We start from the raw sequence: 23,408 nt of genomic DNA, 5'->3' as shown, positions 1-23,408 counted from the left end.
TGGTAAACAATGCAGTGATGCTAAAGTAATGCATAAACATTATCCTCGTACACTGCAACCTACAAATATTACCAGCTTATCTGAAAAAAATGCGAAAAGTGTCGCTTTATAGGGTCGACAAAACCACAGTGTTTTCAGCTTTGTTTCTAAATCGAGTTTACTCCCGCGAGACTGTGACTCGACCTGTACGTGCGTTCAAGTAGCGATGCTGACACCTGCTGGCAATTTACTGGTATTACTAACAAAGGTAATGAATTAAATTATGCCCTATATTTTAACAATAGGACATGAATTGTGACTTTACATAAACCCGTGTGGACACAAAGAAAATATATAGAAAACCTAATATACCTAAATTTACTTACTTTGTTCAGTTACAAGCACATTAACCTAATTATATTGGCAAAGACAAAGAGTTACATCATGCCTTTAGAAATGATTGTGTAATCTTTTTTAAGCAATGCTATGATTATTTGTCTAGACAGTCTGCGCTTTATTGGGGGTTATCTTGGTAACGCTGTTCAAGAATTTAAAAGGACCAAAAACATGTCTTTCATTCTTTCTTTAAGAACAGGAAAACTTTACTTTCCGAATAAAGGCAGCAAAATGTGATTGAAATCTCAAAAAAAGCTGGATCAAAAATTAATTTATTGTCCAGTTGTATGCTAATGGCATGACACATTTTGCTTTTACACATTTTCAGTGGGTTTTTTTTTTTCAAATTTATTGATCTCCTGTTAGTCAGGCATGTCCCACTGTTATCCTAGTAAGATACATCATTTGCCAATTTTTACATGTGATAAATATTTTTCTTTGGTACACAAGCAAGGAAAGAAGTCAAGAAGAAAGATATTGCAAGCAGAAAATGACCACTCTGAATGTCCATGATTAAATTTTTGCTTTGGGGAAACAGATCTGAAAAAAGGGGGGAATAAATAAAAAATAATATTGCTCACTCTCTGTGTAGCTTCTGGTCTAGCCTGCCCTTTTCAACGGCAGAAATGAATGCTAACCACATTCGCCAAGAAGTCACAATTCATCTTTATTTAAACAGTCCCAAACAAATTCAGAAAATCAGCAGTTGCTCTCATTAAGATTGCTTATCACAAAAAAATATGCAATATCATGCCAAGGCCAAGCGAGCTACGCTGAGGAGAGCGACTGAGTGACGGTGTTATCAACTCCATCTCCTCCGTCCTCTTCTGTCTCTGCTCTCCATTGTATTTGTCTTGTGTGTGGATCTCTTGTGTGCACTCAATGGCTCTCATTCGTGAAACGTGAGCAGAAGGACTTTGTGTTTGAAATGTTAGTAGAAGGAAATTTACATGTATGCTGGCACTCATCAGTATCTTAGTATCTCTGATCTGTTCATAGGTACCATAGACGGTCTATGATAGGTACTAACAGAATCTACACCTGCCTCTGAACACTCGGAGTGCTTGTGTAAATAAGGACGGCACATTAATAGCCTTGTCAGTTTATGATTGATTAGCATTCATGAAGAAAGTTTTCCACAGTGTTCATGAATCCGGTGTAGGTTTTTAGCACCAAAGTGTTTTATCTTCAAATCTGGGAATCATCAATTTACTAATGATTCATGAATGAGACTCATTGTGTAGCAGGTTCAGAACCTGTCATTATTCCACACCTGCACTCTCAATGTCCATCATGTCCTGGGACTTTAAATCACCTGACCTACAGTTCAGCCAGACCAAATGAGCCGAGATGAGGCAGATCTGGATCCACTCATCCACTGTCTCGTCAGTATAATATGGGTGACTATTGGTGTAAACTGAGAAGAGAATTGGGAAGTTAGGAAACACGTAGGGTGCCTGAAGCAACAGATTTTGATAGAAGCTTTTTAAATGTAATAATTTGCATGTAAGAATGAAGGTTTTATGAGAAGACAGTGATGTTGATTTTACAAAGAAGAATGCCCCAGGACGCAGTATGGGAGGCTAATTTGTTACATTCAACGGCCTGTGTAAAATCTGTGAACAATGAGTGATAAACCTGGTTTTGATATTCTCGTGCACTGAGAATGAAATTGGTGTTTGGTGTCTGGTATTTGTTTATGAAGCCAGATGGTCAAAATTTACATTCAAAAACTGCATTCACTCTGGATACTTCACGTTACCATTGCCTGTAGATCATCAGGTGGTCAGATAACATCTGTTATTACACAACATCGAGAGATGACACATTTTTCCTTCTCTCAGAGGAGAGCATCTGTAATGAGTCCTTAGTATAATACGGTAAATTGTGAATCATTCAAAACAGGCGCGGCATTTGCAGATGTCTTGTGCAAATGATACACATGTGGTGGAGGAGGTGAAGACTTACTTCATGTTTGCAGGAGTGGTCAATGTGAATGTTTTTTAGTGTTCCAGAAAAAATAGTCTATAAAGCTGTACTGATGAACTATGAGAAAAGGCATGGACAGATGTTGTAACCTCTTTTCTGGCCAGGTCATATTCAAGTAATTATGATGTTGATTTTACCCAAGAATGAGATGAAGTCTGGTTTGAGATGAGGACACAGCTTGTGGAGGGCCCAGGGAGAAACTGGAAAGAAAAACAAAATTTCTATTTTGTTAACATGTATAAGAAAGTACAAGTATGAATGACTAGTTTGTAACCAGTAGAATACAGATATACTATATAGCACATAAAACTTGGTTTACTGAATTTGCTTAAACTTAGAATTATTTAATTACACTTGGCATTTTTCAGCTGCAGGAACTTCACAAAATTAAGTAAATATGACAAAATTTTAAGTTAATTTAACAACTATATATAAAGTAAATTAAGACTGATAGTAATATTTATTTACATTTTTCAAGGCAATTGGTTTGCTACATTTTTTTTAAATGTAAATAAAATCAACTTGTCAGATTTTACAGTGTGTGATCAAACAGAGCAGCATTGTGACACAGAGTCCGTGTGTCATCATCTCTCTGTACCGCCTGAGTAAACATCATTCATCACTGTGTTGGCAGCTACACACACTGTCCAAAAATAACTGTATGTATTGATTTACACAGCTGATGTTTATGGCAGAGCTGCCCTCCGAAACTTTGTGTATCCACGACCAGTGTGCAGCAAAATGTATTTACTGTTCCTGCGTGTGAGGAGCTCGAGCGTCGCTCACAGCCACCATTGTCAGTGCTGCGAGGAAGAGGCTCTCTCATCAGCTGGAGACAGAGCTGGCACACTCGCTGTGAGTTAAATCCCCCGAATAAACACAAACGGAAACATTAAATCGACAATACAACAAAGTGGTGTAGGTAGTGACAAGTGTCAGGTGATAATAACCACACAACACACCTGCATGAATACGGTGGGATGTTTGCATGCTTGATGCAAGCATGACATCAGTGCTGGAAAAAAGAAAGAGAAATAATATGAACTGCCAAATTAAATGGTTTCGTTATATTTTTTGCAAACTTTTTGTTAAAATAGCCTAATTTCAATGTAAATGTACTCAATCAGTTTATTTGAATTTTAAAAGTAGCAATTACTTTATTCACTATAAGAACCACTAAAATTCGCAGTTACTGAGGCAATTATTTAGCTTGATAACGACACTCCAAAGAAGAGGGCAGAAGTAATTTTGAAGGCATTTTAAGTGTAAGTAAAAAAAAAAAAAAAGACTTAAAAGAAGTAAGTTTGGTGTGTGAGCCATTTTGACTTTGTCTTTTAAAACCTTGCCTTCTATGCAAAAGTCCAGGACTTAACAGCAACATGCAGCATGAAACAGACTCACACATGCATGTGTCAAAACATGTATTTTATTCATTTATCTTAAAAAATTAAAATAAAGTGCTTTTTATGTACAATATAATAAAAACAACAGTCACAATCTCAATGATACAAAAAATACAGTTCACAATGTTATTTATACACAACAAATAAAAAAGGAAATCATGCAGGCAAGACCACATTTGTCTAATAGTTATTGAGTCAACTAAGCTTATGGTGTTCAGTATGCTGAGGCAAAGCTGTTGCTGTGTCTCATGGCGGAGCCAGTACGGAGGATTTGGAGCTGTGCTTGCATCTTACTGCAGTACTACATCGTGCAGCACAAATGATTAATTACTTCTATTGTGCCATTTCTTTGTAGTATGACTGTTTGAACAAAATTCTAAAAAGATGTTGCGATGGATTGCCTACTTAAGCCATTTTAGGAAAATAGACTGCTGTAGATGTTCTACAAAATGTTATAGTTGGCTACATTCATGTCCAGTACAGTATGTTGCATTACTGAGGAGCCACTCAAAATTAAGCATCAATCACCATGGTATTATTTGCTTTTTAATGAAAAGCACATTATTAATAAATATGCATTTATGACAGAGTATTTACCTTTTTTTTTCCATTTTTGACTTTTAGGTCAAATGGTATTGTAACTTAAGCTTTAGTATTATTACTCTTAAATATTGATCTCTGCACAAAGATGTTTCCTATGTGCACAGTATCACTTCTGACACAAGCAAAGACTGCAGAATGGTACAAGATTTTGAGCAGCTCCTAGTCTTATTGTTTGCAGGTTAAGTTAACAGTGGCTTGGGTGAATCTGTAAAACTACTGTTGACCCGTGTTGTGGAGTTAAGTGCGCCCACGGAGGGCTACAATCACGCCATTCACCACATCTCTGTTGGTGAGGTCACTGCTGGGTAGTGTACACTGTGGCACGTGGCTAAAGGCAGAACAACTTGACATCTAAAGGCATTTTGAAAAATATGTTGTGAGGTTTGGCACCAAGCATCTGAAAGCAGGGTATTCAGCCTCTAGAGAGAAATCTTGTAGTTTAGAAACTCTGTTGTCATTGTTTGTGGTGACAAACAACGCTCTGCACTGCGGCTTTTCCAGTCGGATTTATTCTTGTTATTCATCTATTGGCAAATGTTATGCTCTTGTTTATTTGGTCAGTCTCAGCAAACACGATTAAAGAAATAGGTAGACCTTTTGGGAAATATACTTTTTGTTTTCCTGGCAAGAGTTAGATGAGAAGATCAACAACAATCATGTCTGTCACAGTGAAGAACAACCACTTAGCTTAGCGCAAAGGCTAGAAACATTAGGGAAACAGCTAGTCTCTTCTGTCCAAAGGTATCAAAATCTGCCTACCAGCACTCTAAAGTTCACTAATAACTATGTACTTTTTTTTCTTTTTTCTTTTTTTTAAACTACGTACAAAAACCACAGTGTAAAAATGACACATTGTGACCTAATGTGGAGTTATGTGCCAGACTACTTCTTAGTGCGGGAGCAAAGACTTCCTGACAATTGTAAGATCATGACAAGATACTAAGGCGTTATTTTTGTTGTTGGTTTTTCTAACTTTTGGAAAGAGCCAGGCTAGCCATTGCCCTGTATTCTGTCTTTATGTTAAGCTAAGATAATTGGCTGCTGTTGTTAGCTTCATATTTAGCATGCAGACAATCAGCAACCTTCAAGGCTAAAAAAATGAAGCCAATGTGGAAGTGCCCAAAACTGCAGTTCTGCTAATGACCACTAGAGGCTGGCTCTAGAAGTGAGTCAATCGCCATAGACCCCCATGTTAAACGCAGAAAGCGATACGTTTTCAACTTTTCAATTCTACCCCAACCTTGTGTCTCCAAGTGGTATTACTGTTGACTCCACTGTTGGGAAGACAGCGGGATAGGTGTCCATTTTCGTCAGCGTATTAGCTTAGGGAGTATCCACAAAAGAGGGGTCGACACTATACAACATCATCAACACTCACAACACTGCAGAGAGAAGGACAATCATGTTCACCAAAGAGGTGAAATAATTTTGTAATCATTTTGGATACTTATATTTTATTTGTAGAATAAAATAATTGTTTCTTAAATAATTAATAAAAATTTAAAGAAAGTGATAGTTCCTGTAACCTAGCCATACTTGATTTTGAGCGTTGCTATGGATTCCTGTTATCACAGATCACCTACATTTAATTACTTTGAGAAATAACTCATCCACAATATAAGTTTGAATTGCAGGGTAGGGGTTTTACTCGAGATGGTTGCAAGATTTTAGCTTTTTACCCCTTTTTTGCTCACTCCATCAACATTAAATTCAGAATTAAATTGTTGCACAAAAGAAGTTATTTCTGGCTTTAAAATGCCGGCCTTAACAGCAAAATTAAACAGTCTGGTGTAAAAAATAATTTTGGTCTTCATAGCTAATTTTCCCTTTCATAACACCCGTGCTGGGGGTAAATGTTTATACAACTCACGCATTTCATGAAGGCTTAAATTTACACATAATTGAGGGCATGACACGTTTCCCCACGCTTGGCCAAAATGCTAAACTCAAGACTTCAAAACAAAGGTCAACAAACCAATGAGTAACGTCACGGCAGCTATGTCAATTATTTTATACTGTATAAGGTGCAGACATGAATCCTCTCATCTAACTCTCATTAAGGAAGTGAATAAGCATATGTCCTGCAACATCAAACTACCCCTCCAATTCAGTTTGGCATGACAATAAACACAGATACACTCCTGCTTTGACATGCTTGACAAAAACAAGCCCAGGTGCTTAACTAACAGCATGGTGAGAAATGTTCAGTATTCTGTGCAAGATCTAAAATGTACACTGAAGTAGGCAGTAAAGCACTATGAGAACAAAATATCAGCAGTGTTCACTCTCTAGTTTCAAGACTATCTCTACAACACATCTTGCACAAGGTCCCTTGAAAAACACACAATATTAAACACAGATACTGTATATACACAACAAAAACGAAAGAAAACATAGGAAACACTGACCACTGTTGCGCAGTATGCTGTGCAATTACTTTGACAACTTGTAGCAGTTACATAGCATTTTGTCATCTGCTCAGTGTTGGAAATAGCAAAATGTTTACTCTGTATGATACTAGAATATATACTGTAGGCTTACTTGATCAATACAGTGAATTGGTGATGTATTCTAAGACATGTGGTGCCATAATGTCCCTATGGCCGTGTAAATGTTTCTCATTCAGATTTACACAACACCATCATTTTCCTACATCTTTGGGAAGTTCTGCTTGTTAAGTCTCAAAGGTCTAAGTAATGTGGGTGCAAGAGTGTTTGTAATGACTGCACTGGTCCCTGTAATAACGGATTTCTTAAAAATCTTTTTTTTTCTCAGCAGCCACACCCTCTGCCTGTCAGTAGTTGCATTTCTTAAGAGTACACTCTGATTTTTACTGACGTGCAAACCTGTGAGTATTCAAGACCCTGATTACTTGTGCTTTCACATAAACGTCGCAATGGCATCTGACTGAGTGTGGGGATCGCCATGTATGTTTAAATGTAACTTGCTGGATGGGGAAGGTTATACTGAGCTAATACAGCGCTCTGTGCAACTACATGGCTACAAAGTGCAGCTGCAGTCTGGACAAGATAACATGAAGCATTATATCTTCACTACAGCGACAGTTATCATAAGTTGCTCTGTTTTTGTTTTTCTATTTTGAGTTATCAGCAACTGTCTGTGTTGTCAGCGCCCGTCAAGCTAAATAATCTCAAACTAGTTGTACCTGCATGTTTCAGTGTATACTAAGAAGGCAGATTACCCCTTAAAAGCTTCAAGATGAAACTTTTTGTAGTATTTTCTGAAAGTGTCACTATATTGTGACAGCAGTACACAAGGAAGATAATCTATAAAAAATATTCATGGTCCTCTAGCTCCTTATAGTGCTCCTAATGGCATTTTCATGAATCCAACCCGCCTGAACTGAAATTATGCCAACTATAAAAGTTTTTTAATCAACACAGAATTGCATGTTCAGAGAATTTCGACCACAAATAAATTGGTTCATAAACCGAAAAGTTGGTTCTCAGCTGGAACCAAAAAAGTGCAGGTTTACATTGATCTGTGCAAACCGTGACGACATCAATGGGTGTGTCATATTCTGCAGGTATGAGAGGATGCAGAAACCAGCAACAGTGATGCTAAGCGAGAAATTGTCAAGCAAAAAAAGGGCAGGCAGTTAATTCATGCTTGGTTTTTTTTTTTGGTTAAAAACAAATATCTGTAATAACAGAGCAGAAGTTGTAAAGCAATCACTGTAATCTGTGATTTTGCTACTACTGAATACTTTTGTGCACTGTGCAAAGCCCTCTGTTGATTACAAATCCTTGATAACAATGATTCTGTGTAAAACTAGTGAAAACATGGGCTGGTTTGTTAGATAGCTACACAGTGAATGGAACTGTTTCAAGAACCAGAGCTTATCTGGTAGAAAAGGGATACCAGAGAGGATGTCAGTCTTATTCTGTGAAAGTGAGTGCAAGTTTCTGGGTGTCTATCTTCTTCTGTTTATGTGTCTTTGCTGTGTGTGTTGCTGTTGGCAGTGCAGTGTGTACACAAGCAGTAATTTACATGCATTAGAGACTCCTGGCTCTGATTGGCGGTTTTCATTCAGGCACAATTGATTCTTGCAAATACCATTGGGAGCACTAGGACGAGTAAGAGGAACTTGATTTTTTCGCAGGTTATCTGTCTCATGTACTACTTGTAGGATATGGTAACAGTTTCAGCAAAAATGAGAATAAGTTGGGGGCGGGGGGTTAAATAAAAGTTACCTACTGAACCTCTAAGGGCAGCTGAAGGAAAACTGGAAAATTTTCTAACCTGGCAACCACAAGACAAGCTTTCACACAAAGTCATCTCCATGCCATATCCTTTGGCCCCAGTTCAGATTTCACACGAACGTTTTGCCCAACACAGTCCTAAAAGTCCGCTATGAGCTAACAGTCTTAAGAGAAATTTCCAACGTTGCACTTCACATTTGTTTATTATTAGTGCCACTTTGTGAAACCCACCTCTGGATCCGTCACCATGTGCTTTTCGACAGTGATCAATGCTAACACAAAGCATGGGAGTGGTCATAACAGGATGGCACTATTGCATTTAGATAAGACAACAGAGTTCTTTGTTTTTTTTTGGCACAGTGCACATGATGATTTTGGTGCTGCCCTGAAGATGGGAAAGGTGTGGATGTCCCCTATTTTTTTCCTTGGCTCTCTGTGCTTGAAATGTCTGTGCTGACTGACATAATGTCAGGTCTTTTTTCTCCATATTCGCCTCACAAACAGGTTCATCTGTGTCTGCCGTCGATTTATGAGCCCATCATGATACCTGCAGGTCAATACAGAAGAACAGGGCTGTCTCATATGAGCAGAGATGTAGAGCAACAGGTTCCCTAGATTGTCCATGGTGCTGTGATGTGTGAATGTAATCTTTTAACAACAACATACATTCAGGAGGTAAATGTCAGTATTTAGGCCCTGGAACATAATTTATGATCACATCTTTTCATCATCTTTCATTACAGTCCTTTTAATTGTTGTTCCAACAGCGTGTGGCGTCTTCTCCCCACATCTTTCATCCTCTTTATCCTCATACAGTCATGACATTTATTCAGCAAAAGGGAACAAATGTGCTTGCTTTCATAATGAGTGGATCATAACGAATATGCAATAAATGTATAATATTCTCCGAAACCTGAACTCTTGGTCACCACCTAGCTGTAGCTTGGTTCTAGCGTGCATAATAACAGTGTGGCCTCTGTGGCAGCCATCTTCTGCAGAGCATGTGGAGGGTAACACATACTCTGATAGGGCTGGGAAATCAATCAATATTCATTATTTATTTATATCTATTATTTCACGTGATGGACATCACTAGACATTTTAATGTTGGATCTTGCATACCGAAAGAGATGCTGTGATAAATACTGATATCCGAAGAAGAAGATCTGTTTTTTCCTTCCTCGTATTGCCCAGCCCTACACTCACACATTAATGGCCATGAGAATGACTAACAAAGACTATGTTATAATTTTTCGCAGCAGCTGCCATGCTTGTTGATCCTGGCTAATACCGAAGTTTTGCGCTGCTTCCCCTTCCCGCCCTATGCAGCACACCAGACCAACCTGTGGCGTCGGAGTGGAAATGGTTAAACGAAATGCCCTCCGCACTGATCACAGAACAAAAGATGACTAAAATAAAAGGTGTGCTGTGATGTAGAGGGATGTCAGGGTCTCCTCTCCTTTGCTCGGTGGCCTGTATCCGTCATGGAGATACAGGGTGGCATCTTTTTAGCGAATACTGCGCTCTCATACGATAGAGTCTTTGATCTCGGAGCCGAGCCTCACTCTGGGCCGGGGGCAGGTCGGGGAGTATTCCACGTGGCTCTCCTTCACGTTAAGCGGCCGCCTGTCGGACGCCTCGGAGAAGCTCTTGCTGTTATCTGGTGAGGACTCGTGGGTGGGCGTGCTGCAGATGTAGTTGTCGTTTAACGTCTGGTAGCCCTTGTGATCAGAAGTGGAAACGGGGATGGTGTTTCCGTTTAGGGGCAAGCTCTCGGCAGGTTTTCCCACAATCCTCGGCTTCTTCTGTTGCATGTTAGGGCACTCGCCCTGCTTCAGCATGGACTTCATATGATCTCGGTTCCTGTAGATGACGAACAAGGAGAACACCACCAGGGAGAAGGCCAGCAGGGCGCACACCACAATCAGTTCGTTCCAGTACGTCTTTGTGTGGACCTGCTCAGAGCGAGACTCGCCGGGCAGGATGATGGTCTCCTCTTGCTCTATGTGCGGTGTGCGGGAGTGACCAATCAGAGTGGTGCTTTCCTGGCGGGGCTCAGCCCTCACACAGTAGTTGGCCAAAAGCTGGCGGAAACGCTCCTCTTCTGACCAGCACTCGTAGGTCTCCATCCTGTCGGCCTGTGCCACCACCACCAGGTTTCCCTCTGGAGTAGCGTAGAGGAACTGGCTGGCGCTGTCGCTGTAACGCCACCTCCTCTGTGCCAGGTTGGACCGCAGTTTACAGGGCAGGACTCTGAAGGTGTTGGCTGGGATTGTAATGAGCTGGCATTGGGAGCCACCTATATATTTAAAAAAAAAAAAAACAAAATCAAAAGAAAGAACAATATTGTTTTATGGAATAAGCCTAACTTAAAGGAACAACTAAATATTTTGAGGATATTAATGGTATAATCCAATTGTACTGAGAAGTTTGAATTTCTGAGTTCCCCGTTGGAAATGTCAATTGGAACATTCCCTGAAGTCTAACCGACTTGCAAAGACGGTGAGAGAAATCTCACCAACTCTAACCTCAGAATCCAAGATGGCTTCTCTGTGCATCAGCAGTAGTGAAAGCTGTAGTAATACACTGTTCATAAGCACTTCTGTCTCATTTATGCTTCATGAAATCAGCCATATGCACAGTTGAAATGTTGCTACTGTGTTTGTAAGTGCAAAATACAGCATAATGTGTTGTTTTTTTTACTGGTACTGCTTACATCATCTTAGTTTTCAAAGTTGTTGTACTAGAACGTGGTCATCTCATGACTCCTTTCCAAGCTCCGACATCTGAGTTCAGAGGCAAATGGACCGCAGCATCATAAAACTCTCGCATCTGTCCTTTAAATCTGAAGCTAGAGCCAGGAGACTGTTAGCTAAGCTGAGCAAAAACACTGATAACGGCTGAGGCAGCCAGCTGTGCTCAATCCAGAGGTAAGAAAATCTATTTACAAGCACCTCTCTAAAGCTCACAAATTAATACGTAGTGTCTTTTTTGTTTAATATGTACAAAAACCGAGGTGTAAAAAGACAAGTTTTACAGGGGGGTATATGTGCTGATGAAAAGATGTATGTATTTATTTATTTATTTATTTATTAACAGACGGAGCTAGGCTAGCCCTTTCACTTGCTTCCTGTCTTTATACTAAGCAAACTGTATCCTGACTGAGGCTTTGTAGTGTATTTAAAGTAACTATATCACTGCATATTATAGAATTTCGAATTCAAGTGATAATTTACATTAATTCTTCGCCATCATACAAATCTGCAACAACATTTGACGGCTTCTTGTCTGAGTCCTCTGTGTGCATGTTGTTGTTGTGTCTAAACAAAAAGAACACACTCACGAGAAGCTGCTGGTCTGGCAGATCTGGTGCTGGGAAACGTCCTGTTACAAATCGCTGATGTGTCTGCCTCCTCCACATCCTGCTGCCAGTGACTGTGACAAAACATACCGAGCAAAACACCAGGGTGAGAGACAGCAGCTGTAATAAGAGGAACCTTGATGGATGTGCTCATTTGACTCTCTTGAAGTCTGTCATTGTAACACCTGTAAGTATAGCTTCAACAGAAAACAATCTTCTTTAAAAAGCTTCTAGTTCAGCACATGATTAGGAGCCTTGTATGCTTATTTTATGAGTTTGTTTGGGTGCATGCTCACATCTTACACAGAAAAAAAACACATCGGAAAATTATTAAGTAACATGAATAAAATCCATATTAAAAAGTGAATTAATAAACACATGCATCCTGTGAGCTAAGGTAAAGGTACAAATTAAAAGCGTATGTTGAGCAATAGTGTAGAAATTTGTCTTTGTGTGTGTGATCTTTCACCTGTCAGGTGGAGCCATCCTGACGTCCCGACACAGTCGCCCGGTCCAGGCGCAGTACGGGTCTCTGGACAGCACACACTCTCCACAGCTCAGGTAGTTGGAGCAGTTGGCCACAGGAACCTCCACCAGCCCAGTGTTGGACGACACAAACAACAAGCCCTGCAGGGAAGAAAAAAAAAAACGTTTGATACAAATTTCTCATCAAAAGGGTCAAAGGGCCAAACAGAACTTCTGCTTTTGATAACTTAACTCTGATTTTAAAGAAGAGAAACCATGCCAAAACAATTACTCAAGACAAACAGAAGAATGCAAGTTAAACAAAGGACTAACCCTGGCCAGCTGTTCTCTTATTTGCTGCCAGCCAAGTAATTTGTGGTCAAACACACATGGCAACCATGCTCAAGTGGCTGCTACACAGAACTGTCTTCATATTTATTTCTTCTTCTTCTTTACTTACTTTTGTGTAGAAGCACTATTATACAGAAATGCATTCTCACCATGAATATGACGCTGATTCAGACTTGCAGCGCACCCCTGTGTTCCCAAAAGTACAGTCTATATTTAGGCCATCTTATCTACCAGTGCATTAGATACACATCATGTGGATTGTGTCTGTCTTCCATATCCCTATTTGGAGCTAAGAATATACACACAGAAAGTATCCTCGACTTTATTAGAATTACATAATCTAAGATAAGGTTGCCGTTTGGCCACTTTGGCCCAGGGAGAGGCCATTATGTAATAAAGACAGAAAGGTAATGAAATTTAGCTCTGGGTAAAATGCCAGAGAGGATCAGAAACCCTCTTCCAGACGGCACTATAACTTACAGGAAAACTCAGTGGAACGGCCCCTGTGGAAAGAAAACGTCTGCAGCCAGCTTGTGCTCTGGTAAATTGAGCTCTTACACATTTTTATTTCTTGAAAATGAATTTGGGTATGAAATGAGTAAACATGAAAAAAACGCTAAATTGAAACTGACACAAAATAGCTTGACTATCATGAATATAGATGTGTATCGAGGAGAAAGAGCTGTGGTTTACCCTCTGGGGATCCAGCTCAATGTGTTGCACAGGCTGAGGCTCAGGAAACAGAATCATCTCCTCTATGATGTGCATCTTATCATTGGCGTTGATGGCCTTATGGAGCTTTCCATCATCTGGAAGACACGGGACAAATGGAAGTGACTTATACTGAAGGCAGGAGACACTTTGAGGGGCATAGAAGCAGCTTTTACAGTTTTAAAATCACAAATACATAGTTTATTGGACTTTTTTCCGTTCAAAGATTTATGGAAAAACCCACAAAATAATGTAAACTGTTGTGCAATGATGCGTACCTGTTCCGATGAAGAGCACGTCGTAAGCTCTCTCCATGCCTTGGATCTTGTGCACAGCGATCTGTGTGTAGCGCACACTTCGTTTCAGCAGCAGGGGAGCACTGCGGATCACGCTGTCCATGAGGAAATGGTCCTTGACAAAGTTGAGCACTTTATCAGGCATGTGCAAAGACGACTGGATGCCCATTTGCCTGGCATGGTTAGTCACACACTGTGGGAAGTAAATTAGAATTTAAAAAATGAATCACTGCTTGTTCAAGTAGACTTGGAAATACAAACATACAATAAGATCCTTATTTGCATGGAACTAGTGTTACCTGGGGACCTTATGTGATTTAGAAATGACCCCTTCACGTCTGTCCTGTGTGGCACATTTGCACAGGACTAGAAAAGTCTGTATTTTACTCGAATTTACTGACATGTTATCATGATGCGCACAGTCAACACAGTCAACACAGAAACTCTTCACAACAGTCTTTTCTGAGAAGCATAGTTTTAACCTCCTTTTTTCTCGTAAATGTGGGTTAAACAAACATAGTTGATTCTGCCCCACATTGTCAAATGTCATTTATCTCAAGATCTTGCTCTCATGATTGATTTGAGCTTGCTATTTTTGCAAACCTGTCTCCATGCTCTGCAGCGAGATGAATCTACGGCACCAAAAATGCTTATAAATAATTGCCAATGCAGCCTCTATAAGTCTCGACCAAGAGAGAGGCAGGAACGAGGTGCAGAGAAAATAGAAAACCTAAATACAACCCAAAATCATAGAGATGCAGATTTGCACAGGACTTACATTGTCACATGACCTCTGTGTTTGGCAAAACATTGTCAGTAATTTAAATTGGAATTTTTACTTGACTAATAACAGATGTGACAGATTCACACTAAATTACAATCACAGATGACCTTCACAATTAATTTCAAATTACCAGAGGTCCCCAGGTAATACTCACCCTGTACCAATAGGGCTTAAGACAAAGTACTGCATTGACCTGTGTATAGCTTTTTACTTAAGAAGTGCTTGAAGTTTGCGGTGAATTATCATTGACAACACAGACTATATAAAGCAGATAAGTACAGAAGCAGATCTGGCAAATATAGGCATGCCAGGTTTTAACCAGGATTTTTTAAGATATTATCTACTACTTTACAGCTTTGAGGCATTTGTTTTGCTCCAGGGACTTATGAAGAGTTAAGCAGAATATCAGTGAATCAGTCTTTTTGGAAAATGAAAGACCATCTGCTTTACATCAAGCTCGCCTGTTGAACAGCCCAACAAAAATCCATCAACAGTTAAGACTGAAAGTGTGTTGCTGGAGTCTGTAATGCACACTGTTTAAGCATGATAACAAAAACAGATTCTTGAAACGGTCAAAAACTAACATTGCTGGTATTTTGTATCTGTTGTGCGAACAGACTGAATAGTGACTGGTTTTACTTGAATGAACAGATGCAAGGACTGAACCAAGATAATTTATATTGTAAAGTTTGTCACAGGATATTGCCTGCAGCACTCACCGCCCCGGGTCGTGGCTCTGGCACTGGGTGGTTATAGGTGTACCACTGCTGCGTCTCCCTGTTGACCTCTCGGTAGCGCCCGCTGAAAGCTCTTTCCACCTGTGCCATGGTGAATGCACACACTGCTGAGCTGCCTGATGCTCCTTTATACCTGTAAACACATGAAAAATGCATTTGTTACCCCTGTTACCTTTTCTTTTCTCAGTCTATCCTTTCTGCATTTGTTCTCACTCAATAAACTAAGGCAGCAACTACTGACCAGAGAGTAGTTGCAGAGTGGGCACTTGAATTATTTCCATATTAAAACCTTTATTTTGTTGATACATTATTTAGACATTAAGGTTGCATGAGCTTGTGTTAGTGTTTAAGCTCATTACAGCTGCTCTGAATTTGGCAGAGCCAAGTAAAAAAAAGGCAACTCGCCAAGTTTGAGTGAAGATATTAAACAAAAAGTGGCTCAAGATGGTGTGTGTGAGCTGTGTCAAATCAAGTGTCTGTGTGTTTGTCCATAAACAGAAGCTGTAACAGCACCATAAATCAGATACATCAAAGTGTCTGCATGTCTAATGATAAGAAAAAAAACCCTCTGTTGTTTCTTACCACTGGGAGGTGAAGACACCGTAGAATACTGTGCTCTCCCAGCTGTCTCCCATGGGCTTCAGGACAAACATGTCCTGGATGATGTTGAAGGGGAAACCATCATCGGGGAGGGAACACAGGAGCTGGGCCTTCAGGAAGGTCGTCCATTTCTTCTGCAGCACCCGTTCACCGCCTTTGTCCCCCTGCAAAAAATTAAAGAACGTTACAGAAGACTGAATGTCTTATTTAGCCATCATTTGGTAACATCCTGTTTACAGTTATGCCTAGACCAGAACATGTAGAAGGTAGATTTATCAGCCGTTTTTTAAATAAAGTTTAAAAAAACAAAATTGCATTTGTCCTTAATCCTGCTACATCTTTACAGTTAAAGGATAAGTTGATTAAAATCACCAGCTAATATGAAAAATTCCATTCGGTTGCTTAGGCATGTTGCTGCTGGTGGCATCATTAAATTTCTGCACAGCATTTTCTGAATTTGCAGTGGAGTCCCAACAAGGTCCACGCATCCAGTGCAATAGCTTGATCTGGGATGTTAGGGGTTAGCCATGTCTCGGTGAAGTTGTGCGCAGAGCAGTCTCTGATTTCCCGTTGCTGAGTGAGCCTCAACCGCATCTCATTCACTTTATTCTTCTGCGACCGGACATTAGCCAGAAGAAGGTTTGGTAAAGGAACATCTCTCGGTCCAAGTCGGGTCAACCTCGCCCTGATGCCGGCTCTCCCGCGCTTTCAGTTTAGCTTCTCCCCTCTGGTCTGACTGGCTGCTTGGCGTATGCCATCGGTGGGGATCCTCTTGCGGTCTGCTGCATTCAGTCCAAACCGCACACAACTTTTCCCGATGTTCATAAGTGCTTCTCTATTGTAGAAAAGTCATGCTTCAGCAGAGGGGGCCATGGTATCGAAAAAAAAATAGAAAAATATAGCAAAAAAGCAGCAAGGATTTGAGGAGCTACTGGCTGCTGCATCTACATGCGCTGCCATTGTCATGTGGTAATAAATCCCTAATGTGTGGTAAGTAATTCCTCACCCTGTCTGATGAAGATTTTAAATTCAGCCCAAATATGTCTTAGCATTGCAGCTAACTATTATTATAGCAGACATAAACAACAATTCTGTATATGATAGAAGATTGCAACCAATTTAAACCTGAGCTATACTGACTTAATGTTTTAAGTCATTTAAAATGTTCCACAAATAATAAAACAAATAATAATACATTACAAAACAATCTCAGTCTCAATATGCAAATTATTTTACTTTCGAAAGTTTAGCTGCTGGAAAAAAGATTTCTCCTACTTCCACACTCAGTGTGTGCGCACTAGGGGCTTAAAGTTGTATACTGGACCCCAATATGCATCCAAACTGGTTATGATCATGGGCAGCTTAAGAGATAATTGGCCCCTGAGCACACTTATGTTAAAGGCCCCAAACACGTCTCCCATTTAGGAGGATGACACACAGACCTTGTGGTAGTTTTGTATTTCTTTGGAGTTGATATGCATCGTTTGTGGGTTTTTGTGTCTTTGTGGGTTTTTGTGTCTTTGTGAGTCTATGTGGTTAATTTGTGTCCTCTTATGGTAGTTTTGTGTGTCTCTGAGGTAATTTTGTGTCTTTTTTTGGTTGTTATATGCCACTTTGTAACAATGTTGTGCCTCCTTGTGTCTCTGCTGTGTTCTTTGTGCTTGTTTTGGCTGTTTTCATAGTTATTTTGTGTCTCTTTGGGGTTGTTTGGTGGCTCCTTGGGGTTAATCTGTGTCTTTTTGTTTTTTTCTTTGTAGTCATTTTAATTCTCTTTGTTGGTATTGATACTGATTATTATTTTGATGGGGAAGGCCAGAGTGACCCCCGGACCTGTGCCTGGTAAGCCTGTTCATTAATCCATCCCTGTTTATGATATTGTAAAATCAGGCTTGTACAAGCATGTCTTAAGCACACAGAAAAATGTTCTTCCTTCCTTTCATAACACTTTCATAACTGTCAAATCCTGCTTATACTGTACATCATTGTGGAGAGGGAAGCTCATCAACATCCAAGAGAAGTAAGCAAAAAATATTTTTCAGTGAAGGGGAATTTATATATGCTGTCTTTTACTAGCTGTTCAAAATATTTGTTAAGATCTGCAGCCCTGCGGGTCTTAACTTTCTATTCAAGTTGCAATCCCTTCTTTTAGCTTTGGAGGGTGCTGCTGAGGTCAAACAAGAGAACCTCAAAGTGGTTACTGTGACAGTTATGACCCTTTTTGAAGGAAATAAACTGAACAAATAATCACAACCAGAATTTCATTGTTCTGCTTCAGTTTCAAGTATTCAAATCTTTTTTCTGTGGCCTCCATCTATATTAAAATACAGAGGATTATTTTGACAATAAAATGTGGGTAACAATAAAGTTCACATAAAAGATGCCTAAGCACAAAGTATCAGTTGATCTTTGAAGGAGAGGAGATGGTGAAATGGAAAATAAGCAATGGTTACTTATTAATTACAGCTTTGAAATCAGCATCCGTGGTTCATGCCTCACTTCTCCGACGAGACACAGAAGAGCAATTCAGTCCTTTTGAGCTGTCACTAAATATTCACATAAACAGTTATCAGACAACTTTGCTAGGACCAGCAATTATCAAAGAGCTTGTAAACACACACCAAAAGAAACTCTTTCCAAATACAGCTAGCAAGCTGGAAAACACAGGAGGAGGAGTAAAATCATGACCAAAACAAGTGGTCTCGCCCAATCTCCAGACAGTTTTCCTGCTTCAGATCCAAACTATCCCATCAGCACGGCCTGGACAACTCCTACATAACAGCACACGGAGTGAATTACCCTTAAGAAGATAATAAAATGCAAAATGGTAACTATCCCTGTTTCCTCCTCTGTATGCTGCTACACACAAACAATCATGTTGCTCGATGGTGAGGTGAAACCTCGTGGGACAGATGCACGGCCTGGGAGCCAATTACTAGGCTGTGGTAGTAGCCTGTCCACATAATGAGGAGACCACATTCCTGCTCTCTCAGCTGTCCACCGCCGTTGTTGCTGTGCTCCGCTGAGCAGCTTGTACTCTCAATCGCATCGACCACACCCCCTGATAGCTGCACTCCAAAAATACTCTCCCTCCTTTGTGCTGTATTACACCGCTCTCACATTTTATCTGAACTTCACATTTCAGATTCCTCACATTTGTCAACCAGAAGTGGATGATCAATTAGTAAAGAAAAACAGTGCCACGCAATGTACATAATCTGCCTGCTTTCCACAGTCCCTCAGTGTGCACACCTGAATAAACAAAAGAAAGAAGGAGTGGAAGAAGGGAGGGGTACAGATAGGAAAGTGGGGGAGAAAAAAAAACAACTTCGGAAGCAGAATTACTTGGCAAACCTAAGTAAAACAGTAGTTGAAAGAGCATGAAGAAAACTGACTTTGATTTATCTTATCTTAAGAGAAACATGTTCTCTTTAAAAGCAAAACGTCTAACAAGATTAACCAACACATGCAAAATATTTCAGATACCAAAATAAAAGCATATTTAAACATTTGGCCTTAGCCAGGTACACAGAGGGAAAAGGGAGTGCATGCTTTCTGTCAGTCTGAAATAGTGTTATAGATACTAAAGCCGCTAACAGAGAGGGGCCTTCATACCTCATTGTTACCTAGCTGATCTGAGTTCAGCACTTCCTGCACATAGAACATGTGTACAGATATGAGACACTATTCTGAGAAAAAAAGAGGTCAGACTGTTAGACTGGATTGTAGCATGAGGCCAGTCCTAATTTTGCTTTAGAGCAGCGATTGCCAACCAGATTTTATTCTTAGTCATTAGTTCAAGATTCACACATAAGATAAATTACTACATATTCATTTTCATTACACAAAATGTATAAAACATGTGAGCTCAAAACACACAAAAAACATTTAAAAAACATAGTGCAAAAATAAAGTGCAATTACTGAAAACGTATCAAATACATAGCAATGCAATCAAAAAAGTGCACATTTTTGCTTGAAGATCTATGACATAAAAGTGCTGTAATAGCACAGCATGTTTATATGCTAAATAATACCGAGAAGAGGGCAATAAAATAGCAGCTGAAAGGGAGATAATGCCCCTTAAAAATAAAAGCTCTAAAGTGGTTGTTTTTTTTTTTAATAAAACTGACATGGTCCTGAGTCACTTACGGTCCATTCAGAATCGACCCGCAACCCACAACTGGACCGCAACCCACCAGTTGGTAACAACTGCTTCAGAAATTTTCAAAATGTGAAGCGTGCCACCCCAGGGGGGTGTGGCAGAGAAGGGAGTAATGTGAGAAAATGACACTGTGAGAGGTTGATAGGTGAACCTGTAAACAAAAAGTCAGGTTACTGTGGTTTGGCCTGCTGATTTGACCCGCTCACCAACAAGATCGGCAGAGACAGCAGCAGTGGCACACAGCTCATGGAGGCAATTATGGTACTTTAAAACCCTTGGAGCCTGATTGCAGCAATTTGCATCACCTTCTCTGAGTCATAACTCAGTCAAATCTAAACGCACGGTCATGACTCACATATTGTTAGATTCTCTGTGACTTAAACTTTCAGAAATTGTTATCACATTGGATATCCATCACACACAATCGTCCATGAACATACAAACTGAAAAAGAAGCCTGTAATGACTCCAGAGCTTGCCTGAGAATAATCAGGTTTTTGAGTTTTCTCCATTATCAAAGTAAACTGGTTATAGTTTTCTGTAAGAGCGGCAAACTTTTGATGGTACCAATTTGCCAAAATGTAAAGAAATTTAAGCTTACACACACACAGGGCACACATCGTAACTGTAGAGTGTATCAGATAATGGATGTAACCACTGTGACTTTACCCGCTGATTTGTGGACCATCATGGGTTTTTGAAACCAGAAGTGACTATATTTGGGCAAGAGGCTGAAGCTTTGGGGAGTGAAGGGTAGATCTGACTAACAAGCCAATGACACTGTCTAAAGACAGCTTATCAGTTGAAGTAACTTACTGAATCCATGGCAACATTCCAATTCTGGTCAACATCCCCCAAAGCATTATGGGATCTGTAGTGCTTGGATGGCAATGGAAACAGTTGGCTTAATTTTGTCTGATGGGGGACCCACACTGTCAAACTTTGTAAACTTTTAGTTTAATTCCACTTTCATAAAAATAAAGACTGGCTTATTTTAAGCCCAAAATGTTAGCCACCATACCCCCCAGCCTATCTCTGAACTAAGAGACATGTTCCCATGGTAACAATCAGTGATGCTTAATTTAAAAAAAAGTCTTAATTTACCCAGAATGCATGGAAAATGTGTCCTACTTAAGATACTTGAGACCTAGAGAGCAACTACTTAATTCAGACGTCCATCTGAAGTCTGACGATTAGTTAAATCCAAGTTAGAGTCAAGTCCATCGTTATGAAATCTTCCTGCATTAGGTGCTCAAATACTAAGATGAACAACAAAAACACACCAACACTAACAAACTACTAAGGAGCAACACATCATAGGTGTTGTGGAACGTGAGCAGAATTAGTATAAAGGCAGGAGCTGAATACCTTAAGACAATGATTTTTTAATGTACTTCAGCATTCCCCTAGTAAATTGGGAGAATAAACCACCTGCATCACTACTGTACTGCCACAGAAGAGCGTCTGAAAAGATGCCAGTCAGGAAAAAGCAGGCTGCTGCATTCCAGAGAAATAAAGGCGCTTTATAGAGCAGAGAAAGCCATTCTTCAGTCTCTATTGCACAGTTCATCTGCAGCAAGTTGCCACAGTCTGGGGGCCTTTCTGTCAATGATTTCCATATATAGAACCCAGGAGGTGCTCCGCCGGCTGCGAGAGGTGTCGCAGCACCGAGTGCCAGAGCCTAGCAGGACTAAGTCATTAAGCTGTCACTTAAGATTACATGCTGTCCCCACGATTACTCACATTACTGCCTCCATGAACAAGCAGCATCAGTCAGGGAGGGATGCTGAGGGCATGTATATCAAACAGCTTCATGGCCATTTAATTGATCTGATGACAGGTGAAAAGGGATAAAGTCTGCTGTTGATTATTCAAGGTGATCAACCAAACTAAACTCTCGAGGAGGAGGAGAAAGAGGAGGAGGAGAAGGAGGGCAATGACGTCAGCAGTTTAAATGATGCGAGTGAATTTTGCAGTTGCTACAGTTTGCATGCTTTGCCCGCAACAAAAACAGGCCGTATAGTAGAGTGGAAAAAGCATTTCATATTGCTGCGAAGCACCCTTGAATACTAATAATGCCTGCAAAGCTCAAAGCGCTGGTGGAGAAAGGCAAAGAGCTGGAGGGATGGACGAGTGCAGCTGACATTGTGAGGGAGATGGAAGGAGAGGGGGAGATGACATTGCAGAGGAAAAAGGGAGGGAGGGCGGCGTGGCGAGGAGGAGTGGATGATTCAGGCAAGGGGAAACCAAATCTGTTGAAAACATGTTTGCACAGTCAAATAGAAAAGCTTTAATGCACCAGTGACATGTTTCCATTGCACCCACACGGGCATGACATGCAGTTAAATGTGCCTTTGACATGGGAGCGTCCCGCCTTGTCTTGAGGTCATTGTACCGGCATTAAGGAGAGGAAGCTTGAGGCCCTGCTACGCCTCTTATTTTTGGTTGTCTTGTGTAATGACCTCACCCCAACCCCAGGTATCTTACCTTACACACGCGAGCGATCCTCGACACAATGGTGTTGTCAAAGAAGTCAAATTCCTTTCCCGCCTCACTAAAGAAGAAGTAAATCTTGTCGTCGTCTCCCACGGGGTTTCCTATTGGCTGACTCTCCTCGATGTAAGCCGAACCGACAAAGACTGGATCTGTCAAAAACAGAGAAACACAAAGGAAACGTGTGGTTAGAGGGACATGTTATACCTCTATCATCTACGAAAAGGAACAATTTATCTCTTTGTTATCATAGTAAATCTGGAAAGAAGTCAGAGTTCACACAGGAGAGCCGTGTGTACTCTGGCGGTTTTGAAGTGCATGTGCTCTGACTGATAGGACCGGGCTCCGCTCAATCTAAGAGAGCTTGTCTTTGCTCTCGGTCTGCATGCATTAGCGACTGTGCCTCGCTAATGATTGCTACTTTTTGGAGCTTATCTGCTCTGCTGGGTACATAATGGAAGATGAGTAGAGGGGGATAAAAAAAAACAGTCTGATGGAGTTTACCTTGCAGCCATTTTAAAGAGTTTTCCGTCTTCAGAGCAGTTCCCTGACCCAAACTCTTGTAAATGACTGGCTCATTCCCTTGGAAGTTGCTGACAGTACCAGTGTACAATTCACCATCTGGAAGATAACAAAGGAAAAGATTGCAAGATTTTAAATTAAGAACTTGATTTGCTATTAATTAAACATAATAAATTACAGAGAATGGTGCGCTGGGGGCTTTCTTAGCTGCAACAAATGAAGTCAGTAACAGTTTAGAGTGTGAACTGAGAGCAGTCTGAGTGAGGGATTAGAGAAATCATTTCTTCCACTCATATCCAGCTCAATTATTCACTAATTGCTTGTTAAAGAAGTTG

At 40.3% G+C, this 23,408-nt stretch overlaps 1 protein-coding gene across 1 annotated transcript in view; it reads right to left on the bottom strand.

Moving 5' to 3' along the window:
* Positions 1–7,847: 7,847 nt before the first annotated feature.
* sema4bb (sema domain, immunoglobulin domain (Ig), transmembrane domain (TM) and short cytoplasmic domain, (semaphorin) 4Bb) overlaps positions 7,848–23,408 on the bottom strand; it is a 54,730-nt gene continuing 39,169 nt past the window's right edge. The window contains exons 7-15 of the mRNA XM_042512246.1: positions 23,056–23,172; positions 22,546–22,703; positions 15,881–16,062; positions 15,281–15,431; positions 13,760–13,970; positions 13,464–13,579; positions 12,424–12,581; positions 11,937–12,028; positions 7,848–10,892 (exon numbers count right to left, since the gene is read on the bottom strand). Coding sequence (XP_042368180.1) covers positions 10,120–10,892; positions 11,937–12,028; positions 12,424–12,581; positions 13,464–13,579; positions 13,760–13,970; positions 15,281–15,431; positions 15,881–16,062; positions 22,546–22,703; positions 23,056–23,172 — 1,958 coding nt within the window. The 3' untranslated portion in view covers positions 7,848–10,119. The remainder of the gene's footprint in view (positions 10,893–11,936; positions 12,029–12,423; positions 12,582–13,463; positions 13,580–13,759; positions 13,971–15,280; positions 15,432–15,880; positions 16,063–22,545; positions 22,704–23,055; positions 23,173–23,408) is intronic.

Source organism: Plectropomus leopardus, chromosome 1, assembly GCF_008729295.1.
Source record: "Plectropomus leopardus isolate mb chromosome 1, YSFRI_Pleo_2.0, whole genome shotgun sequence".
Classification (NCBI taxonomy): Eukaryota; Metazoa; Chordata; class Actinopteri; order Perciformes; family Serranidae; genus Plectropomus; species Plectropomus leopardus.
This window is presented reverse-complemented; position numbering and strand designations above follow the sequence as displayed.